Source organism: Anomaloglossus baeobatrachus, chromosome 6 (assembly GCF_048569485.1).
Source record: "Anomaloglossus baeobatrachus isolate aAnoBae1 chromosome 6, aAnoBae1.hap1, whole genome shotgun sequence".
NCBI lineage: Eukaryota > Metazoa > Chordata > Amphibia > Anura > Aromobatidae > Anomaloglossus > Anomaloglossus baeobatrachus.
The window spans coordinates 65,392,725-65,413,165 of NC_134358.1; the positions used below are offsets into that span (position 1 = coordinate 65,392,725).

The 20,441-nt window shown below is 44.6% G+C and overlaps 1 protein-coding gene across 1 annotated transcript in view; it reads left to right on the forward strand.

The window, feature by feature from the left end:
• Window positions 1-20,441, forward strand: part of ANGPT1 (angiopoietin 1) — a 544,599-nt gene that overhangs the window by 279,493 nt on the left and 244,665 nt on the right. Inside the window, exons 2-3 of the mRNA XM_075352956.1 lie at window positions 11,664-11,819; window positions 18,498-18,619. Coding sequence (XP_075209071.1) covers window positions 11,664-11,819; window positions 18,498-18,619 — 278 coding nt within the window. The remainder of the gene's footprint in view (window positions 1-11,663; window positions 11,820-18,497; window positions 18,620-20,441) is intronic.

A 20,441-nucleotide genomic window follows, 5' to 3' on the forward strand; every position in this document is an offset into this window, starting at 1 on the left:
TTACTAGAGACGTCTTCTGCACCCTCTAAGTGTTGTATCCCAGGTCAGCTCTCGTTATCTGAGAATACATGGCCTATTATGGCTTTTGTGGATTCCGGAGCTGACGGGACTTTTGTGTCCTCAGGATTTGTAAAGGGACACAATATTCCCTCTATCATGTTAGAGGCGCCTATTCCTGTCCGTGTTGTTAATGGAACTATGTTGTCTGACTCCATTACATTGAGGACAGTTCCCTTGCGCCTTTCCCTGTCTCAGGGTCACATAGAGGAGATTTCTTTTCTTGTTTTGCCTGAAGGTATAGACGACATCCTTCTGGGTCTCCCATGGCTTCGGACTCATGCTCCTCACATTGACTGGGAGTCTGACAGCATTATTAGTTGGGGTTCAAAATGTCAGTCCCGATGTCTTCCCTTACCACCTAAGGTCATTGCGGTTGCATCTACTGATCTCTCTCCCATACCTACACCCTATCTGGATTTCGCTGACGTGTTCTCCAAACAGGGTGCTGAGGTTCTTCCACCCCATAGGCCGTATGACTGTGCCATAGACCTTATCCCAGGTTCGGTTCCACCTAAAGGCAGGGTTTACCCCCTGTCGATACCTGAGTCGGAGGCCATGTCGACCTATATAAGAGAGAGTTTAGAGAAGGGGTTCATTCGTAAGTCTGTCTCTCCCGCGGGAGCTGGGTTTTTCTTTGTTCGGAAGAAAGAGGGTGATTTGCGTCCCTGCATAGATTACAGGGGTCTCAACGCAATCACAATAAAGAACAAATACCCATTACCTTTAATTTCGGAGCTCTTTGACAGATTGAGAGGAGCTCAAGTTTTTACAAAGTTGGATCTGCGGGGTGCGTATAACTTGGTACGAATTCGAAAGGGTGACGAATGGAAGACCGCTTTTAACACCCGAGACGGTCACTATGAATACCTCGTCATGCCTTTTGGGTTATGTAATGCACCCGCAGTATTTCAGGACTTCGTAAACGATGTGTTCAGGGATTTACTGTTATCCTCAGTAGTGGTGTATCTGGACGACATCCTGATTTTTTCTCCTGATCTGGAGACTCATCGTCAGGATGTCGTTCGTGTCCTTTCCCGTTTAAGGGAGCACTCATTGTTTGCTAAACTCGAGAAATGTGTATTCGAGCAGTCCTCATTGCCTTTTTTGGGCTACATTATCTCACAAGAGGGCCTGGCTATGGATCCTGCGAAGCTCTCTGCTGTCCTGCAATGGTCCGAACCTCATTCCTTGAAGGCGGTGCAACGCTTCTTAGGATTCATAAATTATTACAGGCAGTTCATACCCCATTTTTCTACTTTGGTGGCCCCTTTGGTGGCCTTGACTAAGAAAGGTGCTAATCCCAAAGCCTGGTCTACTGAGACATCTCAGGCTTTTGAGGCAGTAAAAAGACACTTTTCAACTGCTCCCGTTCTTCAAAGACCCGATGAGAGTAAGCCCTTCCTCTTAGAGGTTGATGCCTCTTCAGTGGGTGCTGGTGCGGTCTTGTATCAAAAGAACGGTGCAGGTAGAAAAAGGCCGTGTTTCTTCTTTGCGAAAACCTTTTCACCAGCAGAGAGAAACTATACCATTGGGGATAGGGAACTGCTCGCCTTGAGATTAGCCTTGGAGGAGTGGCGTCACTTGCTGGAAGGAGCGAAACATCCTTTCCAGGTCTATACAGACCATAAGAATCTGACGTACTTACAAACCGCTCAGCGTCTGAATCCTCGCCAAGCCCGCTGGTCCTTGTTTTTCTCCCGCTTTCACTTCTCCATCAACTATCTGTCTGGGAGTAAGAATAACAAGGCAGACGCCCTGTCTCGCTCTATGCTTTCTACCCAGGAGGAGATTGACGAACCTCGTCTTATCCTTCCCTCCAGGGTTTTTCATACGCTCTCCCCTGTGACGTTAGACCAAATCCCACCGGGCAAGACCTTTGTTCCGCCTGATCGACAGAATGATATACTGTCATGGGCCCACACCTCAAAGGTGGGTGGGCATTTTGGTATTAGGCGGACACGAGAGTTACTGGAGAGGTGGTATTGGTGGCCACACTTAGCCAGCCACGTCAAGAGATATGTCGGTTCCTGCTACTCGTGTGCTCGCAACCGTCCATTACGGCAGAGACCGGCTGGACTCTTGCATCCTTTACCAGTGCCAGATAGACCATGGGAGGTGGTAGGCATGAACTTTGTGGGTGATCTTCCATGTTCACAGGGACATAGATTTGTGTGGGTCATTACGGACCATTTCTCCCGGATGGTTCATCTCGTACCGTTATCGAGAATCCCATCTTCCAGGGTACTAGCCAAACTATTCCTCAAGCATGTCTTTAGGCTTCACGGGATGCCAGATCGTATCATTTGTGATAGAGGCCCGCAATTTACTTCCCGTTTCTGGCGAGATCTTTGTAGCCTTCTGCAAATTGAGTTGAATCTCTCTTCGGCATACCATCCGGAGACCAATGGTTTGGTTGAGCGTACCAATCAATCTATGATTATATACCTTCGACACTTTGTTGCTGAGAACCACGATAACTGGTCCTCCCTCCTACCCTGGGCAGAATTTGCCCTTAACAATTCGCTGGCTGAGGCCACTGGGCAGACACCGTTCGTACTCAATAATGGGCAACACCCTAGGGTACCGGTACCGTTTCCCGCTGCTGCACCTCCTCCTCTTGTGGCCGACTGGGCAACTAATGCCAGAGAGGTTTGGGATCGGACTCAAGAGTCGATCCAAGCAGCTAAGGACCGTATGAAGACGGTGTCCGATCGGTTTCGTCGCCCGGCTCCTGTCTTTTCTCCAGGGGACTTTGTGTGGCTCTCTGCAAAACACGTGAGACTTAGAGTGAGCTCTGTCAAATTTGCTCCTTGCTTCCTGGGTCCTTATGAGGTTCTTCGACAGGTAAATCCTGTAGTCTACCAATTGAAGTTACCCGTCCATCTTAAGATTCATGACAAATTCCATGTCTCACTGCTAAAGCCGGCTATTTTACCTCACGCTCGTGAAGTGCACTCTCCTGCCTCTGATTCCTCTCGCTCTAGCTATGAGGTACGAGCCATAGTTGGTTCTAAGATGGTTAGAGGGCGCAGGTTCTTCTTGATAGATTGGGAGGGTTACGGCCCGGAACATCGCTCTTGGGAGCCTGAGGAGGCTGTCCATGCTCCCGACTTAGTTGCCGATTACCTGCGTCGCCGGGAGGGGGGCCCTTGAGGGGGAGGTACTGTTACGGTTGCTGCGAGCACTGGAGACTAAGTCCAGATTTCTTACTACTGCACATGTGCGAGCGCTGGAGACTAAGTCCAGATTTCTTGCTACTGCACATGTGCGAGCGCTGGAGACTAAGTCCAGATTTCTTGCTACTGCACATGTGCGAGCGCCGGAGACTAAGTCCTATCTTGGAGCCATTGCACATGTGCGGGTGACATCATCGCTGACACGAGGTCACATGTCTCTGACACCTTCTATGCCGATTGGTCGCTGGTCATGTGCTTGTGATGCCTTGCTCGGTGATAGGCCAGCATGACGTCACTCCTGTCGTTCTGGCAGCGGATTGGCTCTGGTGTCCTCCATCTTGGATGAGGCACAGAGTCTATATAAGACCCTGACATACGCCGCATGGCGCTCAGTCCTCTTGGTTCATGCATAAGAGTAGACGCTCTGTGCGCGTTCCTCTAGGCATTCCTCTGTCTATGCTAGGTGAGCGCTACCGGCAGGGTAGCGTTCTTATACCTTACAGCTTCGGCTGCTGTCCGTATCCTTACCTCTTAGGGGAGCGGACATAGGCAGGTGCCTGAGGCACATGGTCTGGCTGGGCCTTGTGGTTCGACTCGTAGGTGGACGTTGCCGCTAGGGTAACGTTCCTTATACTGCGTCTGGCAGTTGTTCGTATCCTCGCACACTAGGGGAGCGAACAGAGGTAGGAGCTTTGTGCGGCTTACGCTGCTGTTCGTCTCTTTTGCACCACTAGAAGAGCGGACCTAGGCAGGTGCCATATCTAGTGGTTCGTGTCCTCGCACACTAGTGGAGCCAACGCAGGTAGGAGCTTTGTGCGGCTTACGCTGCTGTTCGTCTCTTTTGCACCACTAGAAGAGCGGACCTAGGTAGGTGCCATTTCGCACACATTGCCTTTGTCTCTGTGAGTATTAACAGAGATCATTCCACACACCCTCCAAGTAAGGGAGGAATTGCTTTACTTGCTTATTATATCCTTCTGTGAGTTAACAGAGGTATTGCACTCTGCCATAGTCTGCAGCAGAGTCTTTGCACGGTGGACCCTGACTGTCTGATACTCCTTTAGGTTATCAGACAGCCCCCCGTAACACTAACCCTGCTTTACTCTTCTCCAGAACTTTTTTTTTTATAAAAATATTTTTTTATTGAGTAGAGTAAAAAAAAAACAACAGAACAAATGGGAATTACAGAATCATTGTAAATTGTATACAATTGAATAAACAATAATCACAATTTTGCTTTTGCTTCTCCACAAATGTCTCCCTGACCTGTCTAGTCCTTCTTTGCTTTCCATGATACTGTTTGATCCTTAACTCCTTCACGACCTATGATGTACATTTACATTTTGTCATGTCCCTCCATTTGATGTTGGCTCAAACACTGACTTTAACTTCGCTTAAGGTTCGCTCATCTATAATTATCACACCAAAAAGGAAAAGTTCTGGATTTATGGAAAACACAGGATGGATAGACATGTTAAGGATCTGCAAATGATAAAAAAATGAAAACAAAATGTTTAAAACACTTCAATTTATTTGTATCAAGTATGAGTGATATGCACAGAAATCCGTGCATTTATAGCCTTGTTTGCTAGCAATGAGGTTATTAATGGTTGTTTAAGGAATGTTCTGCCTTGCTGCATGCATTTGGGCAAATCATCAAGATCCGCTGCTGGCAGCTTCTTTGCAATTGCCAACTAATGCAATATCCAGCTATTTCCGGGTCACAGCAGCTGCTCAGCATTCAAAAAGACAGGCTCAACAGCAGTATAAGCAACCTTTTCTCACATCAACACTCCTAGTATATCCAGTATTACATCAGATATACAATATATGTGGTTGACAGCAGTGTGAGCAACCTCTTCTTGCCCCAGCTCCCTTAGTTTCTTTAGTATTAAACCAGATAGACAGGGTGGATAAAAGTGTGAGTGAGCCTCTTCCTTACCTATGTTCCCTTTGTATGTTCAGCATTAGATCAGATAGAGTAGACAGCGGTGTGATCAGCCTCTTCTTATTTCAGCACTGATGAGATCTACAATCAGGTAAACAGGGTGGACAGCAGTGGGAGCAGCCTCTTCCTACCTGGTCACCCCTGGTACTCCAGTATTGGATCACATATACAGGGTGAGCCGCAATGTCAGAAGCCTCTTCTTACCTCAGTTTGCCTAGTATGTCCAGTATTAGATCAGATATTTAGGGTGGACCGCATTGTGAGTAGCCTTCTCTTACCTGAGAACCCTGGTATATCCAGTATATATAAGGTGGAGAGCAGTGTGAGAAGCTTCTTCTTACCTTTGCTCCCCTTGTATCTCCAGTATTATATCAGATAAACATGGTGGACAGAAGTGTGAGCAGTCTCTTCATACCTCAGTTCCTTTAGTATCTCCAGTATTAGATCAAATATACAGGATAGACAGCAGTGTAAGCAGCCTCTTCTTACCTTAACTCCCCTAGTATCTCTAGTATTACATCAGATAGACAGGGTAGACAGCACTGTGAGCATTCTCTTTATACCTCTGCACCTTTTGTATTTCCAGTATTAAATCAGAATATATAGTCGGAGAACTTCCTTCATATTAAGAAGGGGAAGAGCTTCTTATTTCAAATGCTCACAAGCACCTCTCCTATTAGTATTCTAGGACAGGTTTCTGTCAGTATAACAGGTGGTGTCCATTTAAATGTGGGAAAAGTAATTACTAGCCTAGATAAAACAAATGGGATTTACAAATTTAAGGTAATTAAGAATTTATTTATTATGATTTTTTTTATTTTTTTTATATTCTCAGAGAACTGCATAAAATATATCTAAAATAATTTGTGAAATATAAAGATAATGACTTCTGAACTGGAGTATCATTACTCCTTTGTAAAATGTTCTGTATAGATATTAATATTACTTTATTATTAGTTATATTACATTTTTTTTTAATCACTGTTATTATTCCCTTTTATTTTCTACCACATGTTTTACTTTTTATTTATCTTTTCTTTAAAATGGATTGTAGTTCATGAATTATTAATTTAAGTGAAGTGCTCTCTTGTATATACGGTAATATTATCAAGGTAACTTTATATTTCTTAACAAGCAGCCTGTAGAAAAAAAGAAGAAGGAAAAGGAAATCCATTAAGGAACCCTCATAAGTCAAAGAGGGGCAAACCATCTGTAAAATAAATGTTTACTTTTCCCATGGGCAGATTTCGAAACGACACTTTTAAATAAATAGGAAACTCTAATTGTAAAGTAACAAGTTACATCAAGTGTGACATCGGCAATAACACTACACGCCTGACGCCCATAGATGTGGCTTTAATCATCATCAGTTTAGAACTTTAAGCCTTTATTTTCTTTCCGGACACTTTTTTATTTACTAGTTATTTCCTGATTTTTATGTACTGCGTGTTCCTTAGCGCTGTTCACATCAGTCCCTATCCCTGCGGTGGTTCAAAGTCTTGTCTCACACCCACTAGGACCAATTTGTTAGAAAGTCAAATACCAGGACCCCCCAAAAAATAGAAACCCTAAGTGTTCTTGGTTATAGTCATGGCCCAACCGCTGCAAGACAGTATAGGCTGCTTTACACGCAGCGACATCGCTAGCGATGTCACTAGGGAAAGCACCCGCCCCCATCGGTTGTGCGTCACGGGCAAATCGCTGCCCGTGGCGCACAAGATCGCTAGTACCCGTCACGCATACTTACCTTCCTAACGACGTCGCTGTGGGAGGCGTACAGCCTCTTTTCTAAGGGGGCGGTTCATGCGGTGTCACAGCGACGTCACACAGCAGCCGTCCAATAGAAGCGGAGGGGCGGAGAGCAGCCGAAAGAAAGTGACGCCCACCTCGTTGCCGGAGGACGCAGGTAAAGTGTTGTTCCTCGTTGCTGGGGTGTCACACATAGCTGAACAACCTGCGTCCTGCAACAGCAACGATATTTGGGATTAGAACGACGTGTCAACGATCAACGATTAGGTGAGTAATTTTGATCGTTAGTGGTCGTTCGTACGTTTTACACGCAATGACGTCGCTAACAAGGCCGGATGTGCGTCATGAATTCAGTGACCCCCAACGACATCTCGTTAGCGATGTTGTTGCGTGTAAAGCTCCCTTAAGTCCAGAGCCAGTTTTAAGGAAGATTGGTGGGATTCGGAACAGAAAAGTTGCTAGTAGATCAATCTGCCACTTATACTACGAAGTTATCAGCAGCACTTCTGTAGTTTGCACCGGGCGGTGTGCTGCTGATAACAAGGATTTTTCTTCCGTCATAAACAATCCAATCACCTGTAACATTTTACTCGTTAGTTGGGTGTTTGCCAACCTCTTTATACTTATGAACTTCATACACAGTATGTAACACTGTAAATTATACGCACCTATGTATACACATACATAGCACACACATATGTATACACTGAGCGTACACACATATTTATACACACACAGCACACACACATGTATACACTGCACACACACATTTGTATACACACATAGCACACATATGTTGACACCGAGCAAACACACACAACTATGCACGCTGCAGCTGTAGTCTCAGGAACAGTGATGGGCGGACTCACAGATAGCCGGGATTGGCGGGTCCAACCGAGTTTTAAAAACCCTGATTCCATCCCAGAATTGATCCCGGATGTCTGGCCGGGATTCGACGCTTTAAAATGGTGGTAGAAGGCAAGCGCGTTATACTTACCAATTCTCCTGTGTGGCTGTAACACTATTTCCATGGCCGTTTATTAACCTAAGACATATGCATGCTTCCTTGCCCAAAGGAAGTCCCCACCTTTCTAACTGATTGCAGTCAAACGCACCCTCATCATATTTCACAGCATGTCTGACTGCAACCATGCAGAGGCACTGTGTGTGCATCTCTATTTGTGTAAAAATAAATAAAAAAAATTGGGTATGGGTCCCTCCATATTATGATATTCAGCACAGATAAAGCCCACGGCTATAGGCTGCAGCCCCCAGCTGTGTGCTTATCTTGGCTATGTATCAAAATAAGAGGACCACGTGCGGCTTTTTTAAAATTATTTAAATTAATAATTTAAAAAATGGTGTGGTCTTCCCCCAATTGTCACTGCACTAGGCTGATTCTGATTGCCCTGGGGCAGTGGAAATCGGGGTAATAAGGGGTTAATGACAGCTCAGAGCTGCCACTAAGGCTACTTTCACACATCTGGTATTTGGTCTGCGGCACAATACGGCGCTCTGCAGAAAAACCGCAACCGTTTTTTTTGCCGCCGGTTGCGGGTTTTTTTGCATAGACTTACATTAGTGCCGTATTGTGCCGCATGGGCTTGCGGTCGGTCCGGTTTTTGCCGCATGCGGCAGATTTAGCCGATGCCGCGGCCGGATGAAACGTTGCCTGCAACGTTTTTTGCTCCGGCAAAAAAAACCGCATCGCGCCGCATCCGGCGCTGCGGCGCATTTTTCAATGCATGCCTATGGACGCCGGATGCGGCGCGATGCGGAAAAAAACGCATCCGGCCGCCGCATGTGGTTTCTTCCACTGCGCATGCTCAGTAGCATGCTGCAACCGGAAAAAAACGGACGGCCCGCATGTAAAAACTTATGCAAAGGATGCGGTGTTTTCGCCGTATCCGTTGCATAGCTTACACAGCCGGATTTAGCCGCACAGCTCAAACCGGATGTGTGAAAGTAGCCTAAGCCCTAGATTGGTAATGGGGAAGGTCTATGAGACTCCCCCATTACTAATACTGTAAGTGAAAAGACATAAACACAAACACCAAAAAAATCCTTTATGTGAAATAAAAAACACCCTCTTTCAGCCCTTTATTAACCTCAAAAACATCAAAGTCCAACATAATCCACATGAGGTCCCACGGTGATTCCAAATCTGCTACATTGCTGAAAGCAGAGCACACAGGCATAAAATATGATTGCCCGCTATGAGCTTCAAACAGAGACTGAGCCCTAGTGATGAGCGGTGACGTCATTGAAGTTATTTGTGGTCCCAGCTGGAGGCTCCAACAGTACTCCATCTGTGACCTTAGTTAACCTGACCTCAGGTAACTTCATTAAACTCAGTGACCTTAGTGAGGTCACTGAGTTCACAGAACTGAATCTCCTGGCAGAAAATTGCCATTTGTTTTTTTTTGCAAAAAAATGCAGATTTGGTGCTAAAATTTTTACACCATATACCTGCACCTAATCTACACCACCTGACAAAAAAAAAATGCATCAATACTGCATCATAGCGCATGCGGCATTGATTCAATATTTGCCAGGAGGTGTAGATTGGATGTAAGAATATGGTGTAAAAATTTCAGCACCAAATCTGCATCTCGTGGCATAAAAATGCACAAAAATTGTTTTGATGCCGTTTCAGTGCAGTGTTCTGCCAGGAAGTGCAAATTTGGTGTTGAAATGTCTATCAGATTTATATTTGTACTTATTGCTAGCTACTTCAGAACTGTCCAATGCTTTCCATCCATTTCTGGGGGCTACTTGAAGTATGTTTGGGTCATTGTCCTGCTGGAAGACCCATAACCTAAGATGCAAACCTAGATTTCTGACATAGGGCACTACATTGCAACCTCCAGATTTCATGAGGCCTTGCACACAGTCAAGGCCCCCATCGTCAGGGGCTGCAAAACAACCCCAAAACATATTTGATCCTCCACCATATTGGACTGTAGGTACTTTGTTCCTGTCTTTGTAGGTCTCTTTCTGTTGTAGGTAAACAGTACAATGACCAAAAAAGCAGCTCCGTCTTGGTCTCATCTCTCCACAAGACACTTTCCCAGAAGGATTTTGGCTTATTCACATAAATTTTGGCAAACTGCATTCTAGCTTTTTAATGTCTCTGTGTCAGCAGTAGGGTCCTCCTGGGCCTCCTGCCATAGCATTTAATTTAATTCAAATGCAGACCAATAGATCCGACTGACACTGATGCACTCTGAGCCTACAGGACAGCTTGAATTTTTTTTGTATCTTGACTGGGGCTTGATTTTTTGTACTCTGAGTTGCAACCTTTCATTAATTTTTCTCTGCCATTCAAATCCAGGGAGATTAGCTACAGTGGCATGGGTTGTAAAACTATTGATTATGTTGCGCATCATGGATAAAGGAACATCAAGATCTCTGGACTTGTAACCTTGAGATTGTTGATATTTTTCAACAATTTTGGTTCTCAGTTCCTCTGACAGTTTTCTTCTCCTCTTTCTGTTCTCCATGCTTAGTGTGGCACACACAGACACATAATGCAAAGATTCAGTCAACTTCTATATTTTTAGCTGAATTCAGTTGTGGGTTTTCGTATTGCCCACAGCAGTTATTTGCCACAGGTGAGTCTTGAAAGAAGTAGTTTACTCACAATTTTGGAAAAATGCCATCAATTTTAACCAGCCCATTTTTGGGGGTTTTGTGTTAAATTATCTCCAATTTGCTTTTTTCTCAGTTTTTTTGTGTTGTTGAAATACACAAAAAGAGACAAACAGGGAAAGAGATAAAAAGACAGACAGGGAAAGAGACAGACAGACAGGGAAAGAGATAGAGAGACAGACAGACAGGGGAAGAGACAGACAGGGAAAGAGACAGATAGACTGGGAAAGAGATAGGAAAAGAGACAGAGACAGAAAGGGAAAGAGAGATATCGACAAAGAGATAGAGACAGACAGGGAAAGAGACAGACAGGCACAGAGAGACAGACAGAGACTGGGAGAGAAACAGAGGGACAATTACTATCGCGGGCAATGCCAGGTGCTACAGCTAGTATGTGTGTATATATATAAATCTTATTTTTGTTGCAGACTATAAATAATGTTTTCACTATACAAATATATATATGTATATATATATATATATATATATATATATATATATATATATATTTGTATAGTGAAAACATTATTTATAGTCTGCAACAAAAATAAGATTTATAATTCTTCAGGCTTCTAAAGAGGTGTCTTTGCTTCATGAGATTGTCCATTTTCTCCACAATCTCTTTGAAGAAAGCGTCCTCCAAAATTTAAACTGGCCACCGGTCCACCCGGAGGACTTCGGAAGACAGATGATCTTCTGTAAAGAAAAAAGTTTCAGTCGTTTTCTTTTTGGAAAAGAAAATATATTTTGTTTTTCAAACTTCTAATTAATTGCAACAAAATACAAATGATCCGTTTCCTTTACTCCGTATTCCCCGTTTCGTGATGACCTTGCTGCAATTAATCAAGTGGTAAACCTCACTGTCTGAGGGTTATTCAGTGATTTACTTAAAAGAAAGACTGAATTCAGTTCACTACAAATCCAGTAAGACCTGTATGGGACGACCACCCAAAATTACATAGAAAAATAATCTTTAACGGGGAGGAAGGGGATTCAAAGAAGATGGACAGTCAGTCTGTAGAATATATTCATATTTCATATATATCTCATTCATTCTTCTTTGTACTTTTCATTCTCAGCTGGAGAACTACATTGTGGATAACATGAAATCAGAGATGGTCCAAATGCAGCAAAATGCAGTTCAGAACCAGACGGCAACCATGTTGGAAATAGGAACGAGTCTTCTGAGCCAAACAGCAGAGCAGACGAGGAAACTAACAGACGTGGAAACACAAGTAAGTGAGGTCACAACCATGCAATAAATAAAAACGCACAGGAAACAAAAGAACGAAAAAATGCAACATGTGAACAAGCCTTGAAGACCAAGAAATGTAAATTAATTAAGCTTAAGCTAAATTTCTGAAATATGCCAGTGACTGGAGTTTTTACTCTATCGCTGTCATAGTGGGACAGGGGCTCCTAAACTGGCCCTCAGACCAGGGGATCTATCTATCCCTGATCTCAGAGTTACCTCTGAAAGTGAGGATGTCTGAGCCACCAGCCTGACCCTGCTACTGACCAGCCCTGACATTATACCCCCTTCCCCCAACACCTGGGGAGGACCTAGGCAGACGTTATACAGTGATAAAGCCAACAGAAATAGACAGACAAGGGAAACCAAAACTCTATTTAACCGGCACACATACACAGAGATATAAAGACAACCCAGACTGCTGCGCCGAAGGGGCTCAAGGAAGGACAACATGACTAAGGAGGGATGCTAGGCCAGAAGGTATAGCAAATGGTTAAGGTGTGATCTATTTTGTGCAGGAAATCAGAGGGTGGGGTTATAGGAGTTGTAGGGACATGTGATTGGTCAGGGGGAGGTCAGTGGGGGAGAATATATAGGGCAGAGCTATGGAGGGCTAGTCATTTTGTTGGTACATGGAAGATGTCCGGAATCATCCCGCCCACCCGCCCTATTTTTTTAGATTTCTGGAGATCGATGAGGAGAGAAGCAGAGGATTTGACCTTGTACCAGCAGTCGGCGGAAAGGGGAGGGTTTTTGAAGTCGGTGGATTGCATAAAGAGCGGGGGGGGGGGAACCCAGTGCTTGAACGGGTTATCCCTGGTGATGCAATGGTATAGTTGGTTAACGTGGCTCCCTGTTGTGCTGGGTCACAGCGGGACATGTTAATGTGGGTCACCAAAATGTAGGAGAAGGAAAAAGCTTGACACTATCCATACTCTGTGGTTATTAACACACCATATGGCTCATAAATTCCAAGTACAGTTTGAAGTCCATTACATATATACTATTCATTGGCATTGGCAGACAGGAACAAACTGCACAGGGTGAAAGAAAGTTCAATGGCACTCACAAGTGAAGGCATAGGGGAGGGGGGTGTACATGGCCCGTCAGACGACGGCCGTTTCGCGTCTTGTTTAACGCTTCTACAGGTCCACACCGTGTGCACCCGTAGAAGTGTTAAACAAGACACGAAACAGCCGTTGTCCGAAGCGCCATGTACACCCCCCTCCCCTATGCCTTCACTTGTATTATGATGTTGGATTAAAAGGATTTTGACACAACTTTACCAGTGAGTGCCATTGAACTTTCTTTCAACCTGTGCAGCATGTTAATGTGGGTCTCTGGTGGGCTGGGTGCCAGCGGCACAGTGGTTGGGCAACATTCGTCTGGGTGTCCTCGAGCCGGTGTGGTGCGGCTGAGGGCACATGGTGGAGCTGGTGTTGCAATCATGCACAACGGGACTCCTCAATTACCCCCCCTCCTTTGCTGGTGGTTATGTTTAATGGAGTTATTACTGTGTTTATGGATAAATGTTATTGATTACTTTGGTGATAATAAACAGGGCTGCTGTGGCCTTTTACATCCAATGTCACGCAGTCTTTGTGTCTTATTTTAGGTTAAGAAGTTGGGAAAGGGGTTTTTGGGTCAGGGTCGGTACAGCAGGTAAACCCATCAGTCAGACTTTCCTAAGTCAGACAATAAGAGCTTTGGAGGAAGATAATAGCAGGGAAGACACACAAGACAATGGAAGAACTGCACAACAACTCCAAGCACAAAGCAACACAATCACCAACACAACTGGAACACAACAGCACACGGACCAACATGGCAATAAACTATAGTTGGCATGATAGGACAGATTCCACCATCTTAAAAAGGAGAGGAGCCAATGTGATAGTTTTCCAACAACATGTGATCCCAAAAGTAACAAGCAGGCTAGCAGAGATTAACTCTTGCTTGCCTGTACACGAATGAGCCCACAGCTGGTCAATGCCCGAACCTTCCTGTATAGCTCACAAGCACCAAAGAAACCATAGGGAAAAGTGTCAGGATCTGAAATGTGAACAATGTCTGATCCCGCCATGACAATTGGTGAGTTTTATGCAAATCTACTAGTGACAATTGCATGGCTACAGAAGTGCAGTTTCAATTTTGACACAAGTAGAGGGTTTGTTCTTCCTTGAAGGGGGATGGCATAGGTTCAAAAATTGGGCCATGAACGTTCCTAGTCTCTACAGCAACCATGGCAGAGAAGAAAGCTGGCTTAGCTAATGAACCAGGAACCAGCCTGACATACGGAGAGGGGAAAGAAGTCTCTATACGATCCAAACTGAAGGTGGGATTCCTGGACCACGAGAACCGGCCTAACATTAGGCTATTGATAAGGCTTAGAAAATTAAAGGGCACTAGTAAGTTCAATACATTTACATTTGCAACTAAATAAAGAACTTTTTATGTTGCCAGACAACTCATTAAAATAAGGGGTGAGAACTTGTAAGGGCACAGAGATCCCCTCCCTACAGTCCCTACAAGCACCAAGTCCTCACGTCCCATATTGTCGGGGGCTTGATAGAAGGGGCTCCTCAAGGGACTCAACTCCATGTATGCCCCTGTATGTCAACACAGATGGTGACAGCCGAGAATGCCTCGCCATCTAATGCCCTATACTTGGCATATAATGTGGATTGCACCATTCATCAGTAGGTTAAGGTCACTCCACAAACTAAACAACACATAAGTCCAAATAAACTCGGTCACTAATAGCTGTGAGCTATACACATGGTATCTAAATACATTACTAGTCCTTCTGCTGTGAACTCCATTATTAATTTCTCACTGACAGCTCTTGCATTTAGATTTATTTTGCTTCTGGGAATATTATACCGGAGTCTGAATAATTATACCTGTGATATTCACACTGATTATAATGCGGGCTTTACACGAGATGAGCTATCGTGCGATGCATCATCAGGGTCACAGTTTCGTGACGCACATTCGGCATCGTTCACGACGTCGTCTCGTGTGACACCTCCGAGCGACGCAGTATCGCACACAAATTGTGAGTCGTGTACTCGTTGCTCAGTTTTAAAAAATTGTTTAATTAAAATGGTGCCTGTTGTTCATCGTACCCGGGGTAGCACACATCGCTCCGTGTGACTCCACGGGAACGATGAACACAGCTTACCTGCGTCCCGCGGCTCCCGCCGGCTATGCGAAAGGAAGGAGGTGGGCGGGATGTTTACGTCCCGCTCACCTCCGCCCCTCCGCTTCTATTGGCCGGCGGCTGTGTGACGTCGCTGTGACGCCAAACGTCCCTCCCCCTTCAGGAAGAGGATGTTCGCCGCCCACAACGACGTCGCTCAGCAGGTAAGTACGTGTGACGGGGGTTTCATGACTTTGTGCGACACAGGCAGTGATTTGCCCGTGACGCACAAACGACGGGGGCACACATTTCATACCTAGGCTGCAATGCCCTGCACATGAGGTAAGAGACATGGCTATATCATGAGAACTATACTACATTTCTAATTGGAGGTATTTGCTAAAATTAATATTATTATTATTATTATTACACCTACTACAAATTGGGATGGGATCTTGGAGATGGGAATAACCCTCCAAGAATATTTTTTATTGTTTTATACATCTGCATATATTGGGTTCAGTAGCTGCAGTCACGGCCCCGTCTGTGATTGTCAGTCTCTGCGCTGTCGGCATCTTCACAGTTTGTGCTGCTCTCGGCTTTCTTCTAATAATTTGGCAACCCAAGAGCAGATGCTTCGGCAAGGCAACTGCAGAGCAGAGCTGTGACAAGAGGTAAAAAAAAGATGCCGAGAGCCACACAAAGTGTGAAGATGCCGACAGCGCAGAGACTGGCGATCAAGGTCAAGGTCCCTGACTTCAGCTACCGGATCGAAACTGGTGTCAGTGACTAACCGCCTACCTGGACTAGTCCAGGCTCATTACCACAGTGAGGTGATGAATATAACTTAATTTTACTCAAATACATGTAGTAATATAAAATAGTAAATATTTTACTGTACTAATTGACTAAAGGTCATGAGACAGTGTAAAAGCAAAGTAGAACTGATGGGTTTCCTTCAACGAGGTTTTCTCATGAACAAAGTTCATTGCAAAATTAATTTTAATAAATAAATCTTGGAATGATAATAATTTTCACAATTGGATGTGTTTCAAAAAAAATGTTCCTGTGCTGAGATAATCTTATATACAGTATGTGCCCCTGCTGTGTACTGTGTAATGGCCGTGTCTGACCGTACAGAGACATGATCTGATCATACCACATCTGCTGGGCTGAGGAGGAAGCAAAAAGTATACAGATTTTACATCATGGGATCACAGATGATTCTTTTTGTGTGGTAAAACATTTGGTTATGAATAAGAGCCTGCATGCTCGAAACACGTAGACTGTGTCTATTACTTGGTTTTGTATTTTTCTTAATTTTAACTTTATAATAATTGTGATGTTTTAATTTTACATTGGATTCCTATCACCAAGAATGCGGGAGAGTTTCTTTTTCTCTTTTCGCATACTATTAACACATTTCCCTGCCTGTTTTTACAAAATGTTTTTCTTCAAATAAATAATTATTTGAGATCCCATTTTATAATGTCTGTATATTTTTTTGTGTCCTCCCTGGCCCAGGAGATGTGGTATGATCAGACCATGTCCCTGTACGGTCAGACACAGCCATTACACAGTACACAGCAGGGACACAAATAAGATTATTTCAGCACAGGAACATTATTTTGTAAGCACATCCAATTGTGGAAATTATTATTATTCCAAGATCCATTGGTTAAAATGAACTTTGTTCTTGGGAAAACCCCTTTAAGAATTACATCATTTTTACTAACACTAATGGTCTACGTAAACCACAAATAAGCTTCTCTTACAGAATGTGAGACACTCTCTGGATAAGGACTCGGTGGTTCAACCTCAGGGACATCCTCCAATCCTGAGAATTAAATGGGTGTAGCACTTGTGTCTCCTTTGTTTTTCTTTTCCCAGCAGAGCATCTTTGGGACTCTTATCTGTACAGGGTACACTAGGGATGGTCCGGCATGAGCTAAAACACACAACAGGGGGCACACCACAACAGACAAGGGGTACATGGGAGACACTTTAACAATGGTGGGCCCTAGTGCTAGTGAGAGGGAACATGGACACCTCCTCCACTTACCTGTAACTGTACCCTGACTCCTAGCCAGTCCCTATACAGGCTCCTCACCTGTTGCCGTGCAGGAACCTGAAGCCCTGGAAAGACCCTACCATAGTGCCTGGTTACGGAGTAGGCAGGTAAAGAACGCTAGTGTAGCACCTCACGGGGCAGGTGTTTGAACCTACTCATCGCCGGGCCAGGGGTGTAGATCCTCTGCGTCGTCACGGGGTGGCCTGGCCTGGTTTTGTTGCCCTAAGGCATACAGAAAACAGGGCGGAGGGTGGTAGGAAGGATGGAGGTGATAGTGGGAGGTTAGGAAAGTCTTTTTCATTCTCTTTGCCATTTGGAATAACTGGCACCCTGTGCTGGTAGCAGAGGGTATATAAAGGGACTAGAACTAGTCCCAAACGTGAAACACCTGAGCCTGTAATACGCCTGCTTGGTGACCAGGAAAACTAACATTAACCCTACGACTGCCAAAGGAGAGTCAAGAATGGAAAATGTCTCTCAGGTCCTGAATCTGTCACCAGCCTCATAATACAGAGAGATAGCCATGACAGTACCGCAGTTGACCCTCTATAAGGAATATTTAGCTGGCTGCAGTGTCACAGTACTGATAAAGGGCTGCATACCCTTGGTGGCCTTGGCCATCTGTGCAAGAAAAAAATAGAAGAGGCTAGTCTTCTTTATTAGCAAGATCAGTGGAGGCTCCAGAGCTCACACCTCAGTGATCGTAAAGTGATGGCATGTGACTTTGACCTGGAAGACCCCTTTAAGCAAGGAACTAAAACAATCTACCTTAGAAGTCCAGAACTATGATCCACAATCCTCCATGTATAGAACTATATATATATATATATAGAAGACGGATAGTAAATATTAGACTCTATTTGATTTATTTTCCAAGTAAAATATGGGAAATCTATTACTGAAATATGGATTGTTTAACCAAAATGTGGGATCTGAAGTGAACAGAATGCCAAGGACAACCCGTGCTACTCCTAACTTTACCACGCATTTCGGTTTTCTTTCAACATTATGGTTCAATTTCAAATTATAGCAATTATTTTATCGTTTAGCAAAAGAAAATCTAATCTTTGCTGGTTCCCCAGATCCCTCGTCCACATCAGATCTGCTGATTTGTAGCTTTAGCTGTACCAAACCCGCATGTAAAATAAAAATGGCTGTCAAACCTCACAAGTCTCGAGGGCCGATATGAACTCCCCCTGTCATCAAATGAAGCTTTCTGGAGGACCACCATGAAAATACCAGGGGAGACCTCCAACTACAGGTTTACAATAACATTTGCTTATGGTTCAGTGACATACGTTCACAGGACGGCCGGTATACATCCCTGCGCTATCACACTGGGCTTATTTGCTTTCCATCCCGTTTTGCGAGGCTAGGTTGGATTTTTTATGTTGCTGCACTAATGTAAAATGACAGTTTGATATATTTTTCCTCTTTTTTTCTTCCAGGTTCTAAACCAGACGTCCCGATTAGAGATTCAGCTGCTAGAAAACTCATTGTCGACCTACAAACTAGAAAAACAGCTCATTCAGCAGACTCATGAAATCATAAAAATACACGAAAAAAACAGGTAAATCAATCTCCACCATGTTTATCATCAGTAATTAATATTATTTATGGCAGTGATTAATATATCGTTATTCACATCAGTCTCAGCCTGAGGCTCCATAAAGTAAATATCTCGCCTTTAGGTCCAAATTATGTGCTGATTAATTTCTTAATAAATCTTTATAGGAGTCGCAGCTCCATATTCTTTATAGAGAGCTCCAAATCCCATGCAGATCTGTCACCAGTTTTCCTTATACAATGCACATATGTCACAAGTGTGTCACGGGTGACAGTCATGTGGTTTCTGGCCATAGAAGGTCACAGTGTTTGGGTGTGGAGAATGCTCCCTGACTTTCCATTGTTTCTGCTGTCAGTATTCATTTATATTGGGTGCCACTGTGGCTCAGTGGTTAGCACTGTTTGGTGGCTCAGTGGTAAGCACTGTAGTCTTGCAGCGCTGGGGTCCTGGGTTCTAGTCCCACTAAGGACAACATCTGCAGGGAGTTTTTATGTTCTCCCTGTGTTTGTGTGGGTTCTCCGGTTTCCTCCCACAATCCAAAAACATACTGATAGGGAACTTAGATTGTGAGCCTCAATGGGGACAGTGTTGCCAATGTATGTAAAGCACTGTGGAATTAATAGCGCTATATAAATGATTACAAAATTTTTTTTATTATTATTATATTGGTAGCTTTCTTGCTGGATTCATCTTTCTCCTTTTTGGACCCAGCAGGAGCTCAACTTCCACCCAGCTTCTGATCATTAGCATTATCTTGGTGCTTAGATACCTTTTCCTTCCTTGGACTGGTGCTGGTGATATTTTCAGTTCATTCAAGCCTTGGTTGCAAGCAGGTATTGTTGCTGAAAAGTTTGCTGAACATCTACCTGTGTCATCTGTAGATGAGTAGTTCATACACTGTCCCCCATGTGTCCTCCTTGTGTCGTTTATAGTGTTTAGGTGGGGTTTATGAAGAGCTCATCACATCCAATCCCTGTTTAGGGTCCAGCACACGGTATACTTAGGGTTAGGTATCAGGCTCAGCACATAGGTGCAGAACCTATATAGGGTGGTGAGGGACCCAAGGGACCAGCAGTAGGTTCCATCAGGGGTCACCATCTTCTCTTTCCCAAGACGCAGGGTTTCCCTTACCTTTCATCGTTCACTTGGTACTTCCCCATACCTAGCATGACAATGTGAAGCCCCGCATGTGCAGTGTCGGTGCATTACCTTCAGGGACTCCACTCGGCTGGATCTTGTCACTGGTAGGGAAATCTTCTGTTTTGATTGTCGTGACGCCACTCTCAGAATTGCGGTCAGTGGGGACCGCCACTGCAGGTTGAGGGTCGCCTGGGGCTGATGGTGTGTGCAGTCAGTTGGGATAGCCTCCTGAGAGTGAGGCAAGCCCCAGGGCCCGGTGTAGGTGTGTAGAACCACAAGGCGCAGAATAACTCCACACAAGCAGGATGTCTTTCAGGGGTTTTACTCACTTCAGATGGCAGGGTGAGTAACCCGGGCGTAGCTGGGATGAACCAGGCGGGAACCAGGTATCCTTCAGGCTGACTTCTGATGGTGACTACCGACTCGCCTTCCTTAGCCCTTAGTGGTTTGGGGTAACCCCGACTTTTAGTCCCTATGGGGGTCACCCAGGGAAGTTGCTGAAGCCTCACTCCCCTTCGTTTCGTCCGTTTGCTTGTAGCCTGGGCCAGGACACTCCGGCTGCTTGCCTCCTGTGAACTATGGGCCCTAACTGTGGCTACGTGGCTGCGGCTTTTGTGGTGTTGTGGTGTGGGCTTTGAGGGCCCCACACCGGCAGGTTTAGCAAGGAAAGGTGGATCTATCCCCG